Genomic DNA, 20,720 nt, shown 5'->3' on the forward strand with positions numbered 1-20,720 from the left:
GCCATCCCAGGGGCAGTCTTGGATGCAAGCTGAGGAATGAGGACTCCGCGGTAAGCTGGTGAGCCTTTGAGCAGGGAGGAACTGGCTGGGGTGTGTGGGGGCAGGGGGAAGGAATGCAGTTCCTGCCGGTGACGAGGACTCAGGGTCTGAGCCAGGGCAGGGGCCTGGGGTGAAGGAGGGGGGGCAGAGGAGAAGGTGGGAGCATGTGCAGGGCTTGGGAGGGCAGAGCCAGGGGGAGCACCAGCATCTCTGCCTCCATGCTTCCCGGCACCTGCCAAGCCCTTCCAGGACACCCCAGGGTCCAGTGTCAAGACTCAGCAGCCTCAGTAGTCCTTGTGGGAAGGTGGTGTGGGCTGTGGAGAGGGACGCAGCGCCGGTCCATCCGGGGAGCTAGCTGGCCTCCATTTACCAGGAATAGAGTGCTGTCTGTGCAGTTCCAGCATGAGGAAGAGGCTGGAGCCCTCAGATGCTGGCTGGGCCCATCCCGTAGGTTCTTTCCTGGTGCTCATTCTCGTGGTTCTCCTACCTGTTTCCCGTGGGAGTCAGCAACTTCCACATCTGTGTTTCCTACATGTATTATATGCGTATTATATAGCATATGTGCACATCGTATGGGTATATGCATTATGTACACATACTACATATGGACATTATGTACTGCAATAGAGTCTGTATTTCCTGCATGTATTACATACACATTATATACCAGGGTCTATATTTCCTGTGTAAATAAGATGCATATTATATGCTATTTGTGTATATCATATATGGATATATGCATTATATATTCATACTATATATGCATATTATATACTGTAATAGAGTCTGTATTACTTACATATGTCATATATACATTATATACATTGCATATGGATAGATTCATTACATATATATATTATCTATGCATATTATATATTATAATAGAGTTTGAATTCCCTGCATAGGTTATATGCATATTATATATCACATATGCATATTATATATACATGCATAATACATGCATATTACTATAATAGAGTCTTTATTTCCCATATGTATAATATGCATATTGTATACAAGATAAGCATATATGCATGTCGTATAGTGTAACAGAGTCTCTATTCCCTGCATCCACTTGGTGACCTTTGGAAGCAAGCTCTGAATTGGGTCTGAAACAGAAAACGTGAGTCTGCAGGAAACAGGGGTGAAGCCAGAAGCTTCGGTAAGGAATCCTGGAATTCAATCACTTGGGTTTAATAAACCCAGAACTTTGCAGATGCTGACCCAAGACAGTTTGAAAGGGTGATAATTACCGTAATAATGGCACAGACAAGGAAGAACGCTTGCGAGTGTGGTCGTCCGGAGGCCCTGCCTGGTGCTTAGCCAGTGTCCTGCCTGCCCGTCACATACGGAGCCCAGGGAGTACAGCGGGCCCGCCTGCCTGACCCTTGGAGTCACACACCACGTGGCAGCAGAACTGGGACCCGAACCCCAACAAGCCCGTGTCTGGGTGTCAGCATCTCCTGCTGCACTCAGCCGCCTCCCTAGCAAGAACCCAGCGCCCTCCATGAGGGTTTCCCCTAACAGTGTATCTGTGCACAATATTGTGTCTCACAGAACCAAACCATTTGTTATGTAGGGTGCCTCAGTCGGTTAAGCGGCTGCCTTCGGCTCAGGTCATAATCCCAGGGTCCTGGGATCGAGCCCCGCATAGGGCTCCCTGCTCAGTGGGGAGCCTGCTTCTCCCTCTCCCTCTGCCTGCCTCTCTACCTACTTGTTCTCTCTCTGTATCTCTCTGCCAAATAAATAAATAAATAACCTTTTAAAAAATCTTACTATTCAAAAGCAAGCATCTGTAATGAAAGGCCAGGACGTCCTGGTTTAGTCCTCGTCTTGACAACCAGATGGCCTCGAGAAAGCCACCTTCTCTCTCGCTGGGAGGTGAGCATGAGCGTGTGGCCTGAGGCGTCAGGATTAATACATTGGCGTGTAGCACATTGGCATCCCGAGGAATGTTACTAAGTAAACAGTAGATGTTACTTTGTAAACTTCTTAAGGGAGCCTCCTATCTGATTGAAATGTAACTCATTTTCCCTGCAAACTGTGTATTTGTTGAATACCACAAAATCTTGCTGTCCCAAGACCCGATGAATCGAATCGACTCCACAGTCTGTATTTGTACTTGTAGAACAACATTTGGGAATATCAGAGTCTATGGTTCTTGGTGGGCTCATACTTTGGAGCAGTCAATGTGGTATATACAAAAAAAAAAAAAAGTACCCACTCAAATGCCCCCAAATGACCCCTGATTAGTGGCTAAAATAGTTCCCACGTGGGGTGTCTTCACACAAGTAAGGGTTTGGTTGGTAGTCCCACCTTGTCTTAAATGGCTTCCTGTGCTCTCTCAACAGACCAACAGTACTCATGGTCCCCGACACAGCACTTCAACGAAGGGAGATACTCCCCTGCTCCTAGGAACATGAAGGGGCTACCCGGGGGCCGGACTCAGGCGCAGCTGTGTTCGGGCCACACCTGTGGCTTGGCGGCCCCCGAAGACTGCGAGCACGCACACGAGCACCTGCACCATGGGCAGGAGGCAAGGCAGCCCTACCTGCTCAGCCCCGTGGAGAGCTGCCCCATGGACCACCACCGCTGCTCCCCCGGGAGCTCCGTCCACTCTGAGTGCATGATGATGCCCGTGGTGCTGGGTGACCACATGTCCAGCAGCACCTTCCCCAGGATGCACTACAGCTCCCACTACGACACGAGAGATGACTGTGCTGTGTCCCACACCAGCACCAGGGTCAACCGCATCCCCGCCAACCTTCTGGACCAGTTTGAGAAGCAGCTTCCTCTGCACCGGGACGGGTTCCACACGCTGCAGTACCAGAGGACCTCCACGGCCGCAGAGCAGCGCAGCGAGAGCCCTGGGAGGATCCGGCACCTCGTGCACTCGGTCCAGAAGCTCTTCACCAAGTCCCACTCCCTGGAGGGCGCTTCCAAGAGCAACGTCAATGGCACCAAGGGCGATAGCCGACTGGAGGACCACCACCACGGCCACCACCCTAAGCATGGCAAGCGGAGTAAAAGCAAGGAGCGGAAGCCTGAGGGCAAGCACAGGTCAGGCGCGAGCAGCTGGTGGAGCTCCGATGACAACCTGGACAGCGACAGCACCTGCCGCACGCCCAGCGTGGCCAACAGGCACCATGCGGACCGTGTCTCCCACTGCTACCCCGAGGTGCTGCCGGGCCCCTTCGGGGATCTGTCCCTGAAGACATCCAAGAGTAACAGTGACGTCAAGTGCTCGGCCTGTGAGGGCTTGACCATGACACCCGACACCAAGTACATGAAACGGAGCTCCTGGTCCACACTGACTGTGAGCCAGGCGAAGGAGGCCTACCGCAAGAGCTCCCTGAACTTAGATAAGCCCCTGGTCCACCAGGAGGTCAAGCCGTCCCTGAGGCCATGCCACTACCTGCAGGTAAGGGGTCTTGGCAGCCAAGTGTCGCGGGCGGTGGGCTGGCCTGCTCCAGGAGGGCCTCTGAGCACCCCCGGCCCCCTTTAGTCCACGGCCCTAAGCACAGCGGGCCGTTCCCACGTGCCTCCAGGGCCAGAGGATGTAGCTACAGCCACCGAGCAGACAGCCCTGGCTTGGAGGTGGCCCGCGGGCTGCAGGAGCTCTCTGGCCGGACCCGAGAGGAGCGGCTCAAAGGCTTTAAGAGACCGCAGAGCGTGGCTAGGGAGCGGCACGCACCTGTCCCTCCCGGGTGGGGTTCACCCACTCCACCAAGGGCAGGAATGAACGGGGGCGGGTGGATGGCATGCACGGCATACTGCAGGGTGCCTTCCTGTGACCCCGCGCCTCTGCCTGCCCGCCACGCCACAGCTGAGCACGCTGGGGAAGCCCCTGCCTCGTTCGCAGACACCTGTGCTAGGACTTCTAGGAGCTCCCCGAGCTGTTGGCAAAGCTAACAAGCATGAAGGTTTTCTTCGATATCTATAGAATTTGTGCTCCTCTTCACAGTCCCTCATACGTGCCCAAGCATAAGTGATGCTTCTCAGTGCTGGCTGAGTTGTCAGGTGGTCGATTCCCGGCACTGACAGGTGCGACCCTTTCCAGGAGGCGGGCGGTCACCAAGCTCCAGGGGTCATCCTGGTACATTGTCCAGAAGCCAGCGGTTCTGTCTGGAAGGGAAACGCCACCCAAATTGCTTTCACAGCAGAGTTACTCCAAGGGACAAATGGGTAGCTGGGTGAAATACTCTCTTTATGGCAATGGGAGAGATGTAAACGTTGCTTGTAGTCCGCAAGCCCTAATCCTACACAAATATAAAATGTTTACTGGTCCCCATCTAAAGGAACATGACAAAGAGATTCAGAGTGCTTGCAGGTCCTGCTTGGAGAAGCACACTCCTGCTGTTCTCTGCTTGTGCCCAGACGCTCCTCGAGGAAGCTACCCCTGCGGTGTTTTGGCCCCTGGGGGGCTGCCTGCAGAACCTGCCCCTTCCCAAGATGCGGCTTCTGTCACACATCCCCCACGCTGCGGCACGTCCCGGAGCTTCTCTGTCCGTTCTCCCCATGACCACGCACGCTTGTCTGTCCTCCAACCGCTGTTCTTAATTTGTTTTAGTTATGGAGGATCTGAACCCCTGTAAAGGCAAGCATGTACTAGAATGACCACACACACTCACCAGCCCCTTCAGGAAGGCTCGGTTCCTGGCCAATCTGGTCCCCTCCACACCTCACCCATCTCCCATGTGGCTTATGTGGGCAGAAACCCAGCGTCCAAGTAAGCACTTCTGGGTTTACCTCTAAAAGACCCACCCTGGACGTCAAGGGCTCTTTCCTTTGAAACATCACTGCAATACCTTCCTCGGACATTAAGAATAATCATAATCCTGCAGTGATTTCCCAGATTTGGTCAACATTCAACTTGCCTGATTGCTCATGATTTACTTTTAACAGTGTGTGTGGATCTGGATCCAGATAAGGGTCCTGCATGGAAATGGGTTCATCCGGCTCTTAAAAGCCCATCGATCGGTTCCTCCTCTGTTTTCTCTATTTCCTTGAATTTCATGCATGTGTGTTGTTTGTTTGTTGAGGAACCAGCTTTGGGGGCAACGGTGTCCCATGATCAGGTTCCTTCTGTGCTGGCTTCACGGTACAGGTGCCTTGTGCCTTGTCCGTGGCCGTGGGGCCCCCAGATGTGGGGCTCCCCCATGTTGTGCATGCGTCCACCCTACTCCTCAGCACCCTCTGTGAGACCTTCCCTCCCAGAGCCTCCCCAGCGCGCCGGTGCCGCACACGGCGAGGGCAGCTCCAGTGTGGGGCGGGGGCTGCCCCCGGCAAAGTGTGAGCTCCGGAGCCCGGGACATGCAGTCTCAGCGCACATGCATGGGAGGGTGGCGAGGCGGACGGGGCCCGCGAAGAGCCGTGTCTCAGTGCACAGACCCACACACGTACGAAAGCAGAGGTGAGCCGTGAGGGCGCAGTGCCTGTGCCGCCGTCCCCACTGTCACCGAGGGGCACCGGGCAAAGAGTTATGGCCGTGACCTCACAAGCAATGCTCCTGTCTCCCCAGGCCGGTTGTCCTGGGACATCACGGACCCATGTCCAGCCCACAGACATGTTTTTCCCCTGCCGACTGCATTAAATCTGCAGAAACATGAAGATTTCACAAGCCCAGATATTAGTCACGGCTGCAAGATGGGGAAGAAGAGGAGTTTGTCTGTGGGTCCTAAAGAATTAGACTGAAAAGACACGGAGTGAGGAGGCAATGCTTCTGAGTCCTGCTCACCTTCTTTCTCACGGAGCATGAGGTAGCTGTGGACTGAGCCGCAGAGCAGCTTGTTACCTCACCCTCGGTTTGCGCAGAGCACATGTCAGAGGAAGGCTTTTCATGTGTTTAAGGAGGTCGGAGCAGACAACAGACAGGATTGAAAGAAAATTAGGATGCATTTTATTCTCTGAAACGACTCTTGTTTTCCTGTTTTCTCCCTCTGCGGACAAAGCATCTAAGGTCAAACTTTTAATGAATGTCATGCTGGCTGAGGGCTGACGGCGGCTGAGCTCAGGGAGTTCTCGCTACACCAGGGCGGGAGGTGCCTCCAGCCCCGGGGGTGGGGGTGGGGCGACATGGCAGGTGCACCTGCCTCGCTGGCGGGAACGTGGCTCCGTGGCTCCGTGGCCCCTGACGCATGGCTGCACCATCCCCACTGCCCCTCAAGCCGCAGGCCCCCCTCGATCTCCTTTCTCCTCTCGGTCTTCCCCCAGCTTGCGGTCTAGACCCGCAGCTACGTCCTGGCGAACCTGCAGTTTTATCCCAGCTTGATCTATGCTGCTGCCTCCACGTCAGCCTCTGACCGGCGCCCGGCGTAGGAAGCACTTCCGTACGGACATGGTGGGAAGCAATGGAACCAGCAGGAGGGCGCGGCGGGGGGCGCCGGTCCCCGGGAATCACCTCCACTAGGCAGTGCGCCGTCAGCCAGGGAGCTGCGTGCTCTTCTGCACGCGGCCGAGTCCAACCTCCGAGTATAAGGTCAGCGTGCACCTCCCGAAGCTTCCAGCGTGCACCACAGGGCTTCTGAAAAATGCCGCGTTTCCCAATTTCCTGTGCTCATGGGTCATGCCTGTGCTCTAGGAAAACCACCATCTTTTACCAAAAAGAGCTCGTTTGTTGTCTCTGCACGAGGTGTGTGAAAGGGGTCCCGGCGGACCCAGAGCAGCAGCCGAGGGTTCCCCGTGATTCAGTGGTGAACGCGCCATTGTAACCACGGCATTGCATCCGCAGCAGGGTTTTGACGCCGTGATGCACCAGAAAGATCTATCGACTGAGGCCTGGTGGCATCTTAGTGTGGCTCTTCAGTTCTTTGGCTAGTTTGGAGGCATATGCTTTGGAATCAGGGTTCATACCCTGCACTTGACTCTGGTTTACACCCTCTCTCTATTGAAATTTCTTCTGTCAGAGACTGTGAATTGGCTTCTTAAATCAGAAACAGAAAAATACAAGCTGGTCTCATTTGTTAGTTAATTCACCGGCTGCTGGGGGGAAAAAAACTTACTTTGTTTCTTTTATGGAAACGTTTTTAATTCACAGAAATTTCGTAAAGCTGCCAACAGGAATGTGTCTTTGTGGCATACGGCCCTTCTCCATCTGTCCCCGGCTGGCCTCCCGGCTCCTCCCCGGAGCTGCTTTCCTTGGTGGCACGGGGACCGGGAGCCTCTGCCCGTGTGCGCCTGCCCGTGGGCCAATCCAAGAGAGTTAGAACCCCAGGCCCTGCCTCCAGGAAGCCTGCCCAGACCCCTCTCTGTCCACAGCTTCTGCCGACCCCTCTGCGCTTGAGTCTCTTGCCCCAATTAAATCATAATCCATCTCATATCTCCTCTACTGAGAAATATTGTCATTGAGAACTGATTTTTCTTAAGATAAAAATAAGTTTATTATCTTTCACAATAGTGCTATAGGCTCCAGGTGGAAAATTCGGAAAACAGAAGTACGAGGAGAACTGACCGGGGCGCCCATAATTGCCCTCCCAGCGATGACCCCGCTCCACACCCTCCCAGCTGCGTTTCCGTGTATAATGCAGGCATGTCTATTTTTAAAGTATAAAAAATGGAGTGCAGACGGTACTTTAAAAATTGCCTTCTCCCCCATGAACCTCTTTCCGTGGCCAAATACGTATTCTTCTGCGCGATTATTTTTGGGGGCTGAGCAGCACCCATTGTGTGATTGTGATAATTACTGAAGTTGCCTCCTATAGGACCCTGCCCAAGTTTCCTCCTTGACCATAATGCTTAATTCACCAGCCCCTGGCACCGCATCTGACAGTCTCAGGACGCCTTCCCAGAAGCCACGTCTCAGGGCCAGGGGCCGTGAACAGGCCGGGGTTTTCAGATATCCTGCTCTGTGGACATGGCCTCATTTCTGTCTGCACCCGCACAGGGTGCCAGGCTGCAAGGAGCTCGGCGATGCCTGCTGGAAAGGCCACAGACGCTCCCCAGGCAACCGCTGTTCTGGAGCCAAGGGGACTGGCCTGTGTGAGTCCCCCACCACACAGCGACTCGCCATCAGAGCTCAGTGACAGTCTGGAAGCTTCTGTCCCACAAGACCCACCCCTCCTCACAGCCCCTGGGTCGGCTACACCACACGTTCCTGCTGTGGTTCCAGGAGCTTGCGTGGACCTGCTCAGGAGAGTGTAGACAGGGTCCATCCACGCCATCCCCACTGGGGCTGCAGGGCTTCTGAGGGTGTAGACGCCCATGCCTACCACACCCCATGTGTGTCTTGGCTGGAACGGCAGAGTTCACAAGGACTGTGGAGGTGCCGGGCCACGACGTGGCTGACGTCCATCTGCCAGAGCCATGCTACGGTCACGTGTTTGAAGGAGATGGGTAAAGGGGGCAAACGGGTGTGCGGAACCTGGCAGGGCACCTGGCCAAGTGGAAGGATGGAGGATTCCCGTGGGGTGCTCTACAGAGTATGTGTAAGCATCCAAACACTTTGCAACAGGAAAGGGCCAACCCTGAAGATGTTTTCAATGCAGGATTCTGTGCTTTTCTTTCTCCACCACCTGCAGCGTGAAAAACGTGTCGTGTGGGCCCTTTGCCTCGGCGCTGGGGGTGACCGGTGCCACGTACCCTGGTGGGTTCTCCACACCCACATGCTGCCTGCTCTGTGGTGTTGCTTTTGTAAATGACCAAAGGGGTCGAGGTCCTCCTGAGCCTCCCGGGGGCCGTGCAAAGCTGAGGAACGCCCGGCCCTGGGCGGCACGGAGCGGGAACGCTGGGGCAGCAGGCTCTGTGTTAGTCCCGTGACTTTTGCGGGTTGTCGAGTGAGGAGCTCGGGTTCTGGGAGTGGTGGGCAAATACCAAGGTGCCGACCAGCTTCCGAGTCTGAGGGCCCAGCCGCCCTCAGGCTGGGAACCTGACCCAGAGCCTGCACCCTCCGTGCATGTGGGGCCTGCTGGGCACAGGCAGCATGTGGCCTGTCGGGTCTGCGACTGAGCGCAAGGGCTCTGCCCACGGACACCCCTCGACCTCCAGCCTCCCCTGCTCCTGTACCTGCCGCCCGCAGGGGTGAAGCCCCAGGATACAGCCCCGTCCTCCCCTCTGCCGTCCCCTTCTCGCTTCTGCTGCTGTCCTACCCCCAACCCCGAGAACTCTTCCCCCCACCCCCAGTCTTCTCAAGGACCATTTTAATTTCCTTTTATACCAGAAGGAAATAAATCTAAAATGTAAGCAGTGTTGTTTTCTAGGTGCTGAGATTACAAGTGGTTTTTTTCCTCTGGCATTCCTCACATTTTGTCACTTTTTCCATGTTTATCTATCACTTTTGTAATGGAGAAAAAACAATAATTGGACATGAATGTCCTTTTAGGATTTGAATGACAGCACCAGCAAGCCTCCATCTTAACGCTCCTCACTTCGAATGGTAAGCGGCCGTAAGGAGCGTGTCTTCCAGGAACCGCAGAGCATCTGTCTTCCCAAAGAGCCCCGGGCTTCTCGGTGATGCCTGATGCATGCGTGTGTCTGTTCTCCCCTAGGTGCCTCAAGACGAGTGGGCAGGGTACCCCACGGGCACCAAGGACGAGGAGATCCCCTGCAGGAGAATGCGAAGCGGTAGCTACATCAAAGCTATGGGCGACGAGGAGAGTGCGGAGTCCGACTCCAGCCCCAAGACGTCTCCCACAGCGGCCATGCGGCCAGAGCCCCTGCTCAAGCCCATCGGACCCAGGCCACTAGCAGACCTCCAAACGTAAGACTGGCTTCCTGTCCTCCCTGTCCAGACCCAGGTCCGTCATGGCCGCCCTCAGGGTCTGAGTTGCAAAATTTAGATTTGTGGCCATCAGTTTTCAAGACCTTTAGAAAAAACAGACCTTTGGTTATTTGCTGACCACATCAGCTCATCTGATCTGGTTTCCACATCAGCTCATCTTAAATCCACTAGCATAGCCGGTGTGATCCGCAGTAAGGCAGTGGGTTCTGCCAGGAGCGTATTTGTGGGAATGTGTGTGCGTGTGTGGAAATCATTATAGGGAATGTCTTGTTCACTAAACTTTTATAAGCACATTCATAGGCAATAGGATTTTTGCAGGGCAGGGGAATGGCATGGATTAGTTTTACAAGTACAATAGCATGGGCTTTATAATGTTGTCTGAAGATAGGTTGCTGATAAATTTGACTACTTTCGAAAGTACGAACAAGGACAACCATTTGGGAAATAGGCTATTAATATCAACTTGAAAACAGGGCTCTTAACGCTCGCATTGCTGTATGTATCTGGTCCCACCAGCTCAGCATGGGTGTAGGGTTGACCCTTGGATCACACGGGGTCTTAGGACAGAGAAAGTGCATTTGCAGTACCACACTGTATTTATGGGAAACATCCCACACGGAAGTGAGCCCACGCCGTGCACCCCAGTGCTGTTCAGGAGTCCGCTGCATGCAAGAGCTCTCTGGCCTCACCCGCCACAAGCAGCTGCTGACCCACGTGAAGCTTCTGCCCCGGGATCTGTGTCTTGGCACCTTGCCGCTGCTTCACAGAGTTCTCCACCACAACCCGTGAGCAGGGGCACGTGGCCCCAGACCGAGGTGGGATCCCTGTGTCACCCCTCCCATGCCCGGTGCACAGGGCGATGAGCAAAGCCACGTGACTTCTCCCAACACCTGCAGTTAGTCGTTAACGGCAGCGCGCGGGACGCACGGTACAGATTTTAAATGACAGCCCGCGCTTACTCTTCACCAGCATGAACCGTGTCTTTGTTGCCTGGTGCAGTTAAATTCTAGGGTGACCGGGTTGGGGATGTGCACAGGATGTGGGGTGGGGGCACCCGCCGCAGTCCGGTCACTGCAGGCGTGTCTCCGCTCTGCCTGACACGGAGACGGTCGGGCCCGCCAGGGACCCCTGGGAACAGAGCCGCGATGGAGACGGCACTGCTGTGTGGGAGGGATGTCGGGGATGGGAGGCGCGTGAGCCAGCAGTCGCCCGTGTTACTGGAATGCTGTCCTGCAGGACATCAGAAGCAGGGCAGCCCGGATGCCAGCCTGGCCTCCACCCCAGCAGGCAGGCGGCGGGCCAACCCCCAGGTGCGAAGTCACACGGTCACACTAGGAATGACCGTACCCCCCAGGACAGCCTCACCCAGGCAGTCTCCACAGCTCTGGGGGCTCGGGACCCCTGGGCGCGTGGCCGCTGACGTGAGCTGACACTTTGAAAGCTTGGATTTCCACCTCACTTGTGTATGTTTAGAGCAAACCACGCAAAACAAACAAACAAGCTGTGTTTTAATGGTGAGCAGGGATCTGGTAGTTTCAGAGTCAGGAACTTGATCCTTGTGTTACCGAGTCCCTCCCCGCCCCTCCCGCCGGCCCCCGTGACGAGCACTCTGCGGCATCCCATGTGCCCATCCTCGAGCTGTCCTCCAGCACTGAGCTCACATACCCCGCGCCGGGTGGAGACCCTGCCGCCCCTCCTCAGCCGGACTCCCCTGGGGCCGCACACCAGGAGCCCCGGGGGCAGTACTCACAAGGCGGCGTTAGGAGTTTACATCTGAGGAGCCCACACCGTCACCCAGGACAACCGGAGTTCCCTCCCAAGCCCCGGAGTGATGAAGAGGCCTAGGCCGCTTGACTTAGTAATGCAGATACTGACGGTCCGTGTGCGGGAGTCAAGTGGGGCGTTCGCACACTGATGGCTCCTGAGTGCTGGTGAAATTTGGGGGAATGAATAATCCAGTGGTGCCACCGCTGGTCCTAGTCCAGAGCAGCCTGACCTCCACTCGTGGCCCCCACGGGCCGTCCGCTCCGTCCGTACAAATGACCCGCAATTTGGACCGTTCCTCCCTTTCTCCCATAACCTGTCACTCTGTTCATCCCTCCAGCAAGTGTCAGAGCGCTGAGTTCTGTCTGTAAGCATGCAAACTATTCTTTCCCCCAAATCCTGACCGTGCCCTGGAGAAAATGGAATGGGGACAGCAGTGCCCCAGGAGGTGTCCACCCGGGGCCAAGCCCAGCAGGGGCCCTCTGCTCTCTGCCAGGTGCAGGGATCTCCCAGAAGTCACTCTCTGGGGTTAACATATTGAAAATACCAGTGATGTGACTAGGAGGGACATCCCCTAAGTTGTTATTATCCTTGCCTATCAGCATCTAAGCACATTTTACATTGGTTTAGAATGTTATACATTTCCATATGATTTCATTCATTTTCATTTTAAAGGACATCACAGAAGCTCAACAGTTTACTGAGGTAAGTTATAACTGTGCCCATTTTATGCAACAGAACCCCAACTCAGAGAAATGAGGTGCAGAGTGTCACAGGTTTGAAATGAAAGTAGTGATTCTAACCCCATGCCCGGAGTGAGAGTGTTTGCCTGAAGATGGCAGGAGTGTATGGATTTATGTTCTTATCTCTGAATTATCACATTGGTGCACTAAAACCTCAGCAATTGTACACACCTCCCCTGTCACAATAAATGCTCGTAGAAAATGAACTGTACCAGCACCTCTTTTTCCATCTGCGTGGCTAAAGACCTAGAAGAAAATTGGATCTCTAATTGGCTGTTATCAGTCCTTTTAAGCCATCAAATATAAAATCCCTTCTGTAAAGGCTGCAGATTTTCTCCTTCAAAATGCTTGACCTCTTGCAACAGTGATTCTGTCGAACACAGTCTTGCCTTTCTGCTGTTAACCAAGAAAAAAAAAAAACATCTTCTCATTAATAATTGAATATACATCCTTTTTGTACACATAAGGACTCCTACCTTCACCTCGCTGTGTTTTCGAGAACAGTAAGTAAGGGAAAGGCTTCACTCTCAAAAGAAGAATGCAACACAAACCAACAGCGAAAATCCTGCACACGTGTCATGGTGCCTTCCCACACGAAGTGCTCAGTGGTTGTGCAACTCATCAGGACAGTCAGACTCCATGCCTGGGACAGACCCCGTCCACATGAGGACACCAGCTGAAATTATTACACATGAAAGGTAGGTTTCAAGTGACTACTGAATCCGATTTGCTGGGTTTTAAAATAAGCTTGTGTATTTGTACTAGAGATACTGGATTTGCAGAATTCATTTTTTATTATTAGGAAAGATAGACCAACTGATTTCATTTGGGGGCCTTTAGTGTTTTGTTTCTTTTTCTTTTCTTTTTTTTTTTTTTTTGGTCTGGTTAGTTGAATTGAGAAGTCAAAGCTCTAATAATTCTGACCCTCTCTGAGTCATCTCCCAGGAAGGCGGCATTTTAAATTTAGAGATGAAGGAGGACTTATTTCAAGAACTTCATATGTAAAGATAAGCTCAGTTGGATATGAGATCTAAGAATCATATTGGTGGACTGAGCCAGCACCCCACGCCATGGGCAGCTGTGGTGGGATCTCAGCCGGCAGAACATGAGGTATGTCCTCTCTAAGCTCAAACGCTACCTACCTCTGCCTCTGCCATTCTGCACGTGATGACCAGCATTCCAGCTGAGTTCAGAGTAAAAGGAAGTAAAACCCACTCTTAAGAGACAGAGCAACCCAGAGAACTGTGAGGACGGGGTCAACGAAGCTATCAGGGACCCTCCAAATGTCTGACTAACATAGCAAGAGGCCTGGTGGGAAAGTGGACTATGTGCACCCATAAATGGGGGATCAGCAGAGAGATGAAAAGTGGAAGAAAGGCAGACAGACCTGCTGCACATAGAAATCCTGTCAGAAGTGAGGCACCTTGCTGATGAGCTCATTGGTAGACTCAGTGCAACCGAGTAACACATCCACCAACTTGAAGGTAGGTCCACAGAAGTTAGCAAACAAACTCGACGTAATGAAGAGTGGGGATGAAAGTGGAAAAGAACATGCAGGAGCTGTGGGGAAAATGCCCGGCACTCGGGCACACACGTAACCAGAACCCCAGGAGCAACCGAGGAGGGGAGCAGAACCGAAGGATCAGTCCCAGGCACGATGCCTGAGAATGCCCCAAAGATAGTGAGACACACCAAATCACAGGCGGAAGAATCTCCGAAAGCGTCCAGAAGGGTAAACACGAGAAACTAAACCCCGCACGTATATACACACATCATATTCAAACTACCAGAAACCCAGTATAAAGAGAAAAGCTCAAGGACAGTTGGAGAACAATAAGAACACGTTACATACAGAGGAACAAAAACATGGGTCAGACTTGTCATCATAAACTGTTGGAGCCAGGAAACCATGAAGTGACGTCCTCCAAGCCCTGAGAGAAGAACCTCGTGAGCCTGAAGGTGAGACAGAGGGAGAGGCCTCCCATGAATGGAAGTGAAGTAAGGGCTGTGTTATAAAACCCAAAGCTGGAGACCATTGCCAGCACACTGTGCCACGAGAAACATTAAAGGAAGGTCTCCAAGTGTGTGAATGGAACCGTCCAGTAACAGCAGACATTGGTGGCCCTGCAGAGAACGGAAGAGCTCCGCGATCTGCCACAGTTCACAGACCTGCACCGAGAGTGGAGGCGCCGTCTGATCCAGCCACTGAGCCAGGGCTGGAAAAAAAACACATCTTGGAAACCAAAGGAGGGGAGCTGATAGCATGGGGTCTGTGCAAGCAGGTCCCCCGCGCTGAGAGGCTGACTTCATCCTGGGACAGGAAGACGAGGAACGTAGGTCTGCCTCACTTCCGTTTTTTGGCGTGTTCGTATCCAGGCAGTGTGAGACACAAGGTGCTCCCAGCACCCGCTCCCTCCCGCTTGGCTGCTGGTCAGGGAGGAGATCCAGAGGAGGAACGGGAGAGAATCCTGCCTACCGGGTGACCTGCCCCGGAAGATGGGCTCAGATGTCCTTTCTGGCTCTTCAGCCTGCCCTAGGAGAAGGGAGCCAGGCTTTTCTCCAAACACAGACTAGCCTAGTCATTTGGGTAAACTGGAAGATTGTTCTGAGAAAGCCCTGGAATCCACTGGTCCATGAGAAATGGTCAAACTATTCGGCTACTAGGGAGGAGTCAAGTCTACTTTTGAGAGTGGAGTCACCCTGAGAAACCTGTGGAAGAAATCACAGGGTGTTCAGAATATTCAGAACCCATCTGGAAGGGTGACTGGGGATCCCTCAAGGCTACTTTCCTCATTTCCAGGGCCATCTATCTTGGCTTTTTGCTGTTTCCTGACACTGGGACTCCATTTCAGATTTGGGCTCAAAATCTCCTGATGACCCCATGCTGATCTCCCCCTCAGCTTTCTAGCTTTGACCATCTGTGCACCCAGTTGTCTTAGCCGAGTCCCATGGCAGATTCCTCATGATCCAGCCCCAACAACCTGTGAAGCCCTATGTCTCACCAGAAGTTCCTCAACACTGAGGTCTACATTCCAGCCCTACTGAACAACTCCTACTTCCAAATGCACCACCGTCCCCAACACTCCCGTGCTCTTGCTCATCCTTCTGTACTGAGCTCAGAACCACCTCCTCCTGGGAGTCTCCCTGGATCAGGTGCCCCTGCAGAGTGCTCCCTTAGCACCCCGTGCGCACTGCTACCACACACTTGTCTGCTTCCCCCAATCACCTGTATGCTCTCTGAGGGCAAGAGACGTGTTATTTGTCACCGTCATTTATCTTCACTGTTTAGCATATTATACATGCTCCATACACACAGGACGAATGAGCAAAACTAACTTCTTGTGAATGACTTCTCAGGAATCACTGCTAATCAACTTGATTAAGGAACTGCTATTAAGGGCACCAGTCAATGCATCATTTGTAAAGATTCTAAAAATGAAAATCATCAATTAAAAAAAAATGTGTGTAAAACTGACTCACATCCACCCAATTCCTTACACTCTTTCATATTAGTCCAGTAAAAGGACCAGATGCCAGCCTCCTTGAAAATACCACACACCTTAAATGCACAGCTCTTCAATTAATAGGACACCGTATGCTCCCGTGAAGAAGGCTCGCTCTGCCTCTGTTTCCACTGCCACCTGTGGGCTGGCTGCCTGTGAATCTCACTCGGCAGAGGAAACCAGGGGGAGCCCTCGGTATCAGTGGGAGTCCCGCCTCCTGACTCCGCGGCGGCTGGCAGGGTCTCTCACCAGAGGACGCTGTCGGAGCGGGAGGTGGGGGCCGACGGTAGGAGTGGCACCAGGCTCCGGACCCCCAGGTCTTCAGCCAAGAGGGGCGCCAGCCCACTGTCCACAGAGGTGGGTGGGTGCACTCAACTTGGCTGCCTGTTTCTCTCTCCTCCTTTCACGGACAGTGTGAGGACCCGCCCTCACACATCCTCATCCATCATGTCAGTCTAGTAAATCCTAGCCTTCTACCTGATTTCATCTCTTGTGTTTTCAGTACGCACACTGACTCCAGTCTCACTCTGGTTCTTTCCCTGTTGTTTTGATGTTTTTAAAGTCAAATCAAAAACTAAGTAAGAAAGAAAGGCAAATGAAAAAATTCCTCTTTTAAAATTTCATGATTTGTTTATTCTGTCCACTTTTTCGATATTTCTAGTGTTTTACTTCGAGAGCTAGTTTTTAGCCTACAGTGACTAGTCCTGTTGCTAAGACTTTGCCTTCTTTTGCTCATTAACACTCATTTGGGCCGTTAGCCCCCAGGGCTACAGCACAGTGCTTGTCCAGCCCTTTTATGGGGAACCACCTGTTTAAATCCATAGTCTACAGAACATATGATTTTGTTTAACCAACTATGCCACTGCACATGCAGACAAGGAATGTGGGTCTGGCTGGTCCTGTGCAGCGAGAAATTCTCACAGTGACCTGTGTCTTGGGAAGCTATAACACTGAGCCCTCGCAACCCAGCCAAGAGTGGCGTCTGCACAGTATTGGGGCCAGCCTCAGATACACCATCAGTCTGTTAATTAAATTAATTATTAAATTGATTTTTTAACTTGCAAAATTATTTATGCTCATGGTAAAAAGCTAACACAACACAGAATTATATAAAGTAGAACATTTTATCTCTCACATTCCCATGTCTCCAGGAGTAGACATTGCTGACAATTTTGCACTGTCTAGACATTTTTGTATGCACATAAATGTCTACATGTACCTACTTGGAAAACAAAAATGAGATCACACTGTGCATATTACTGTAATGTTCTTTCCTTTTTTCTCTCCACTATTTTTAGTTTTTTATTGCTATCATAAGAAACTACCACAATTTAGTAGCTTAAACTAAGACAGATTTATCATCTGAAAGCCCTATGGGTCAAGAGCCCAACATGGGTCTTACTGGGCTAACCCTGAGGGGTCAGTACACCTGCGTTCCTTTCCAAGAGCAGTGGCAGGGGAGGGCGCTCTGTCTCCTTGTCACAGCCTTAGAACTAAGGCCTCCATGTTTGCTGGCTGTCAGCTGAGTCCCTGGAGGCCACCACACACATGGGTCAGCTCATGGCCCCTGCCTGTGTCTTCAAAACCAGGTGTGGCGGGGGGTCCCTTCTACTTCTGTAACCTCTCCTGTCTCATCTCGACCATTGTATTTCTGACTCCCTCTGCCTTTCTCTGATTTGAAGAGTTCATATGGTAGCCGTGGGCCTGCCTGGATAATCCAGGGTGTTCTCCCCATCTCTGGGTCAGGTGACCACCTGCCTCAATCCTGTCTGCGCCCTGATCTCCCTCTTCCATGTAGAATAGCACATTCCCATATGTAACACCCCAGGTCGAAGATCATGGGGGTCAAAATCCTGCCTACACAGCAATCACATGCCTCCTTCCACGGCATACCTATTGACTGAACACATCGTTTTTGTGCTTGCCTGGATGTCAGTGAATAGATGGGCTATAACTTATTATCTATTACTTTATTGTTGGGGGATTGCCTCTAAGTTTTCATTACTGCATATAATGTTGCAAAGAAGATATTTCTCTGTGATTGTACAGCGACCAACCCTGCTTATTGCCAGGATGGCATCATAGGGGAACTCTCTTGGGATATGTCTGCCTCTGAATCTTTATCCTTGTCAGTATGGCTAAGAAGAATCTGACTAGCATGGCAGTAACTCCAAATTAGTTTTATTAATGGGTTCTTTTGTACCCTTAATCCATGAATAGTTTAACTCTCTACCTCTGTACAGGCCTGAGGGGTAAGCATTCTATTGAGACTGTCCTATTGCCCAATTAGGGCAATTAGGATAGCCTTATCCTAAATACCGGTCCCTTTGCAGAAATCCATTGCCAATTCATGCATCTCTAGAAACCATTCAGCTTCAGGACATAAGGGTCTTAGGATGTTCTTGTACAGATTGGCTCACTGGGGACATAACTTAGGCTACAACAGTCCACCAGCATCAGGGTTGTCTTGAGAAAGGAAGATGGGCATCTGGGATGTGGCTTGAGAATGTTGTAAGAGCCAGATTGTGCAATCAGCTCTGGCATTGGTCTATCAATTTTCTATCGTCTTCCTGTGTTCTAATTCATTAATTTATGCTTTTGTTAATTTTTTCCTTTTTATTTCCTTAGATCCATTTTGTTATTTCCCTCATTTGTCAGCTGATTTCCTATTTAGTGAGAGTTTAGACTATGAATGTTCCTAAGAGTGTATCTTTTGCTGCATCTCATGTGATGAAATGTGATGCTTTCATCCTCACTACTTTGTAGATACTCTGCAGTTTTGTTCTGATCTGCACTTTAATCAGGATTGAATGAGTCAACTGAAGGAAAGACACACTCACTAGGATAAACAGAGCCACTATTCTTTTTCTTCCTTTTAATTACTTTTTAAGACTTCTGTAATGTGTGATGTTCTTTAATATTGGTCACATCTCCTTTTTAGCCCTTTTGGCAGGGAACTAGATTTAGAGATATACATAAAATATCATTTTTCTTTTTTCCCCATTTTTTCCCACTTCTGATTAAATGAGCCCTCAATTTCCCCAGAAGTCAAGTCATTCTCATTAACTCTCAAAGCTGCAAAATGCACTTAGTCACTCTTTAGTCTACCCATGAGCTATTTTTGTGCACTTTTCTGCCGTTTGTCTAACCCTGACATGTGCCTTCCTGCTCAGAAACTGAAGCGTTCTCTCAGTTCTTCTCACAGCTCGTGACAGAGCTCTGACAGCATAACGGACAGAGAATTGTTCACCTTCGAACAGTAAAGGGTGTTGAAAGTGTAGTTCTCTGAACACAAGTCACTCTCTTCACTTTTGTAGACTTCAAAGTATCTAGCAGCTCATAAGTGTCCCCAGTACTCCCATAACAAGTCAGAGAGGGTTTCTGTTAATAGGTCAGAATCCATCAGCTGTTGAAAGGCTGTTTCCAGAGAACACGCTGAATGAAGAGAATAGAACAGAGGCAGACCTGTATGGTTTGGGGGCAAAATTAAATAACATGAAACTTGAACACTGAACTTGAAGCAGCAGTGAGTCTTTCTACATGTGCTTCTCCCAAACGTAGTAAAGAGAATTTATTCTGTGGAATTCATTGTCTTCTTTGATGTGTCATACATAACATATGAATTCATTCATTTACTCATCCAGTGAATAGGTGTGTGTTAAGGACTAAGTATATAAATAAGACAATTATCAAATAAATAAATGTAAATATTGCCAGGGCATTAACTAGGCACCTAAATCTAAATAATTTATAATTACAGAAATAATTTTCATGCAGTTAAAAAAGTGAGGTTTTGACGAACTAAGTTGCTTTTGAAATAAGTATTCTCATTAGGATGAAAGGTTTTTAAAATCTTTTTCACTGTGAAATTTGGCAATGTATATCAAAAACCTTTATATTAATTCCCCTTATGGGATCCTAAGGAAATAATAAACTTTCAATAAAAGATTTAATTTAAAAAAAGTCCTAGAAGAAATTCTAATTCTTTGTTATTATTTGTAGTAAAGAATTAATCAGAAACAGTAAACATCCCTCAACATACAAAATGATGTATTCACTTATTTGTCAATAGTAAAAAACGTTTACAAAGAGTTTTTCATTGTATAACAAAATGGTTACATTATTTACGAGATTTCTGTACCCATGAGACCACAACATTGGAATATTCATAGCAAACACTGCAGATATTGTGTGGTGGGCGGAAGCCCAAGATGACCCTCTTCTGTGGTGAGTGTGGGTGGGATCAGTGCTTTACCATGATGTATCCCTCTCTCAGACATGTGACTTAATGTGGCAAATGGACATTATTCCGGGGGCTGGACCTCATCATATGAGCTTGTGAAAAGCAGTTTTATCTGGAGTTGGCAGGAAGGGAAACCAGAAATTTGATGCAGGAGAAAGATTGGACAAGCCATCCATGGCTCAAAGATGGGGTGGTCCACATGGAAAGGGCTCCAGGAGGCCTCTTGGAGCTGAAAGACTCCGGCCAACATCCAGGAAGGAAAGGGGACCCCCTTTGTACAAGCACAGGGAACTGAGTTTTGCCAACAACCTGCATACGTGTACAGATGAGACCTCAGGCTATCTGGTGACAGGATGTCAGTCTGTGATCCTGTGAACAGAGGATCCAGTCACACGTGCCAGCCTTGACCTGCAGTTCTAGTGTGAGCTAAGACGTGTGTCACCTTAACCCTCTACATTTGTAATAATCTGTTATGCAGTGTATTAGCCAGATTCTCCAGAGAAACAGCCAATAGGGTGTGTGTGTGTGTGTGTGTGTGTGTGTGTGTGTGTGTGTGTGTGTGTAATGAGAGAGAGATTGAGTTTAAGGAATTGGCTCATGTGATTTTGGGGGTGAGCAAGTCTGAATTCTGCAAACTGGCAGGCTGGGGCTTGAGAGAAGGGCTGATGCTGCAGCCTGAGCGAGAAGACAGTATGGAGGCAGAATTTCTCCTC

At 50.7% G+C, this 20,720-nt stretch overlaps 1 protein-coding gene across 1 annotated transcript in view; it reads left to right on the forward strand.

The window, feature by feature from the left end:
- DLGAP2 (DLG associated protein 2) overlaps nucleotides 1–20,720 on the forward strand; it is a 166,107-nt gene that overhangs the window by 51,153 nt on the left and 94,234 nt on the right. The window contains exons 2-3 of the mRNA XM_028099726.2: nucleotides 2,391–3,460; nucleotides 9,522–9,733. Of these exons, the coding sequence (XP_027955527.2) occupies nucleotides 2,459–3,460; nucleotides 9,522–9,733 (1,214 nt within the window). The 5' untranslated portion in view covers nucleotides 2,391–2,458. The remainder of the gene's footprint in view (nucleotides 1–2,390; nucleotides 3,461–9,521; nucleotides 9,734–20,720) is intronic.

The sequence above is a fragment of the Eumetopias jubatus genome, unplaced genomic scaffold, assembly GCF_037043125.1.
Source record: "Eumetopias jubatus isolate StellerSeaLion01/CBP00866 unplaced genomic scaffold, mEumJub1_p1.0 scaffold_2, whole genome shotgun sequence".
NCBI classification, from domain to species: domain Eukaryota; kingdom Metazoa; phylum Chordata; class Mammalia; order Carnivora; family Otariidae; genus Eumetopias; species Eumetopias jubatus.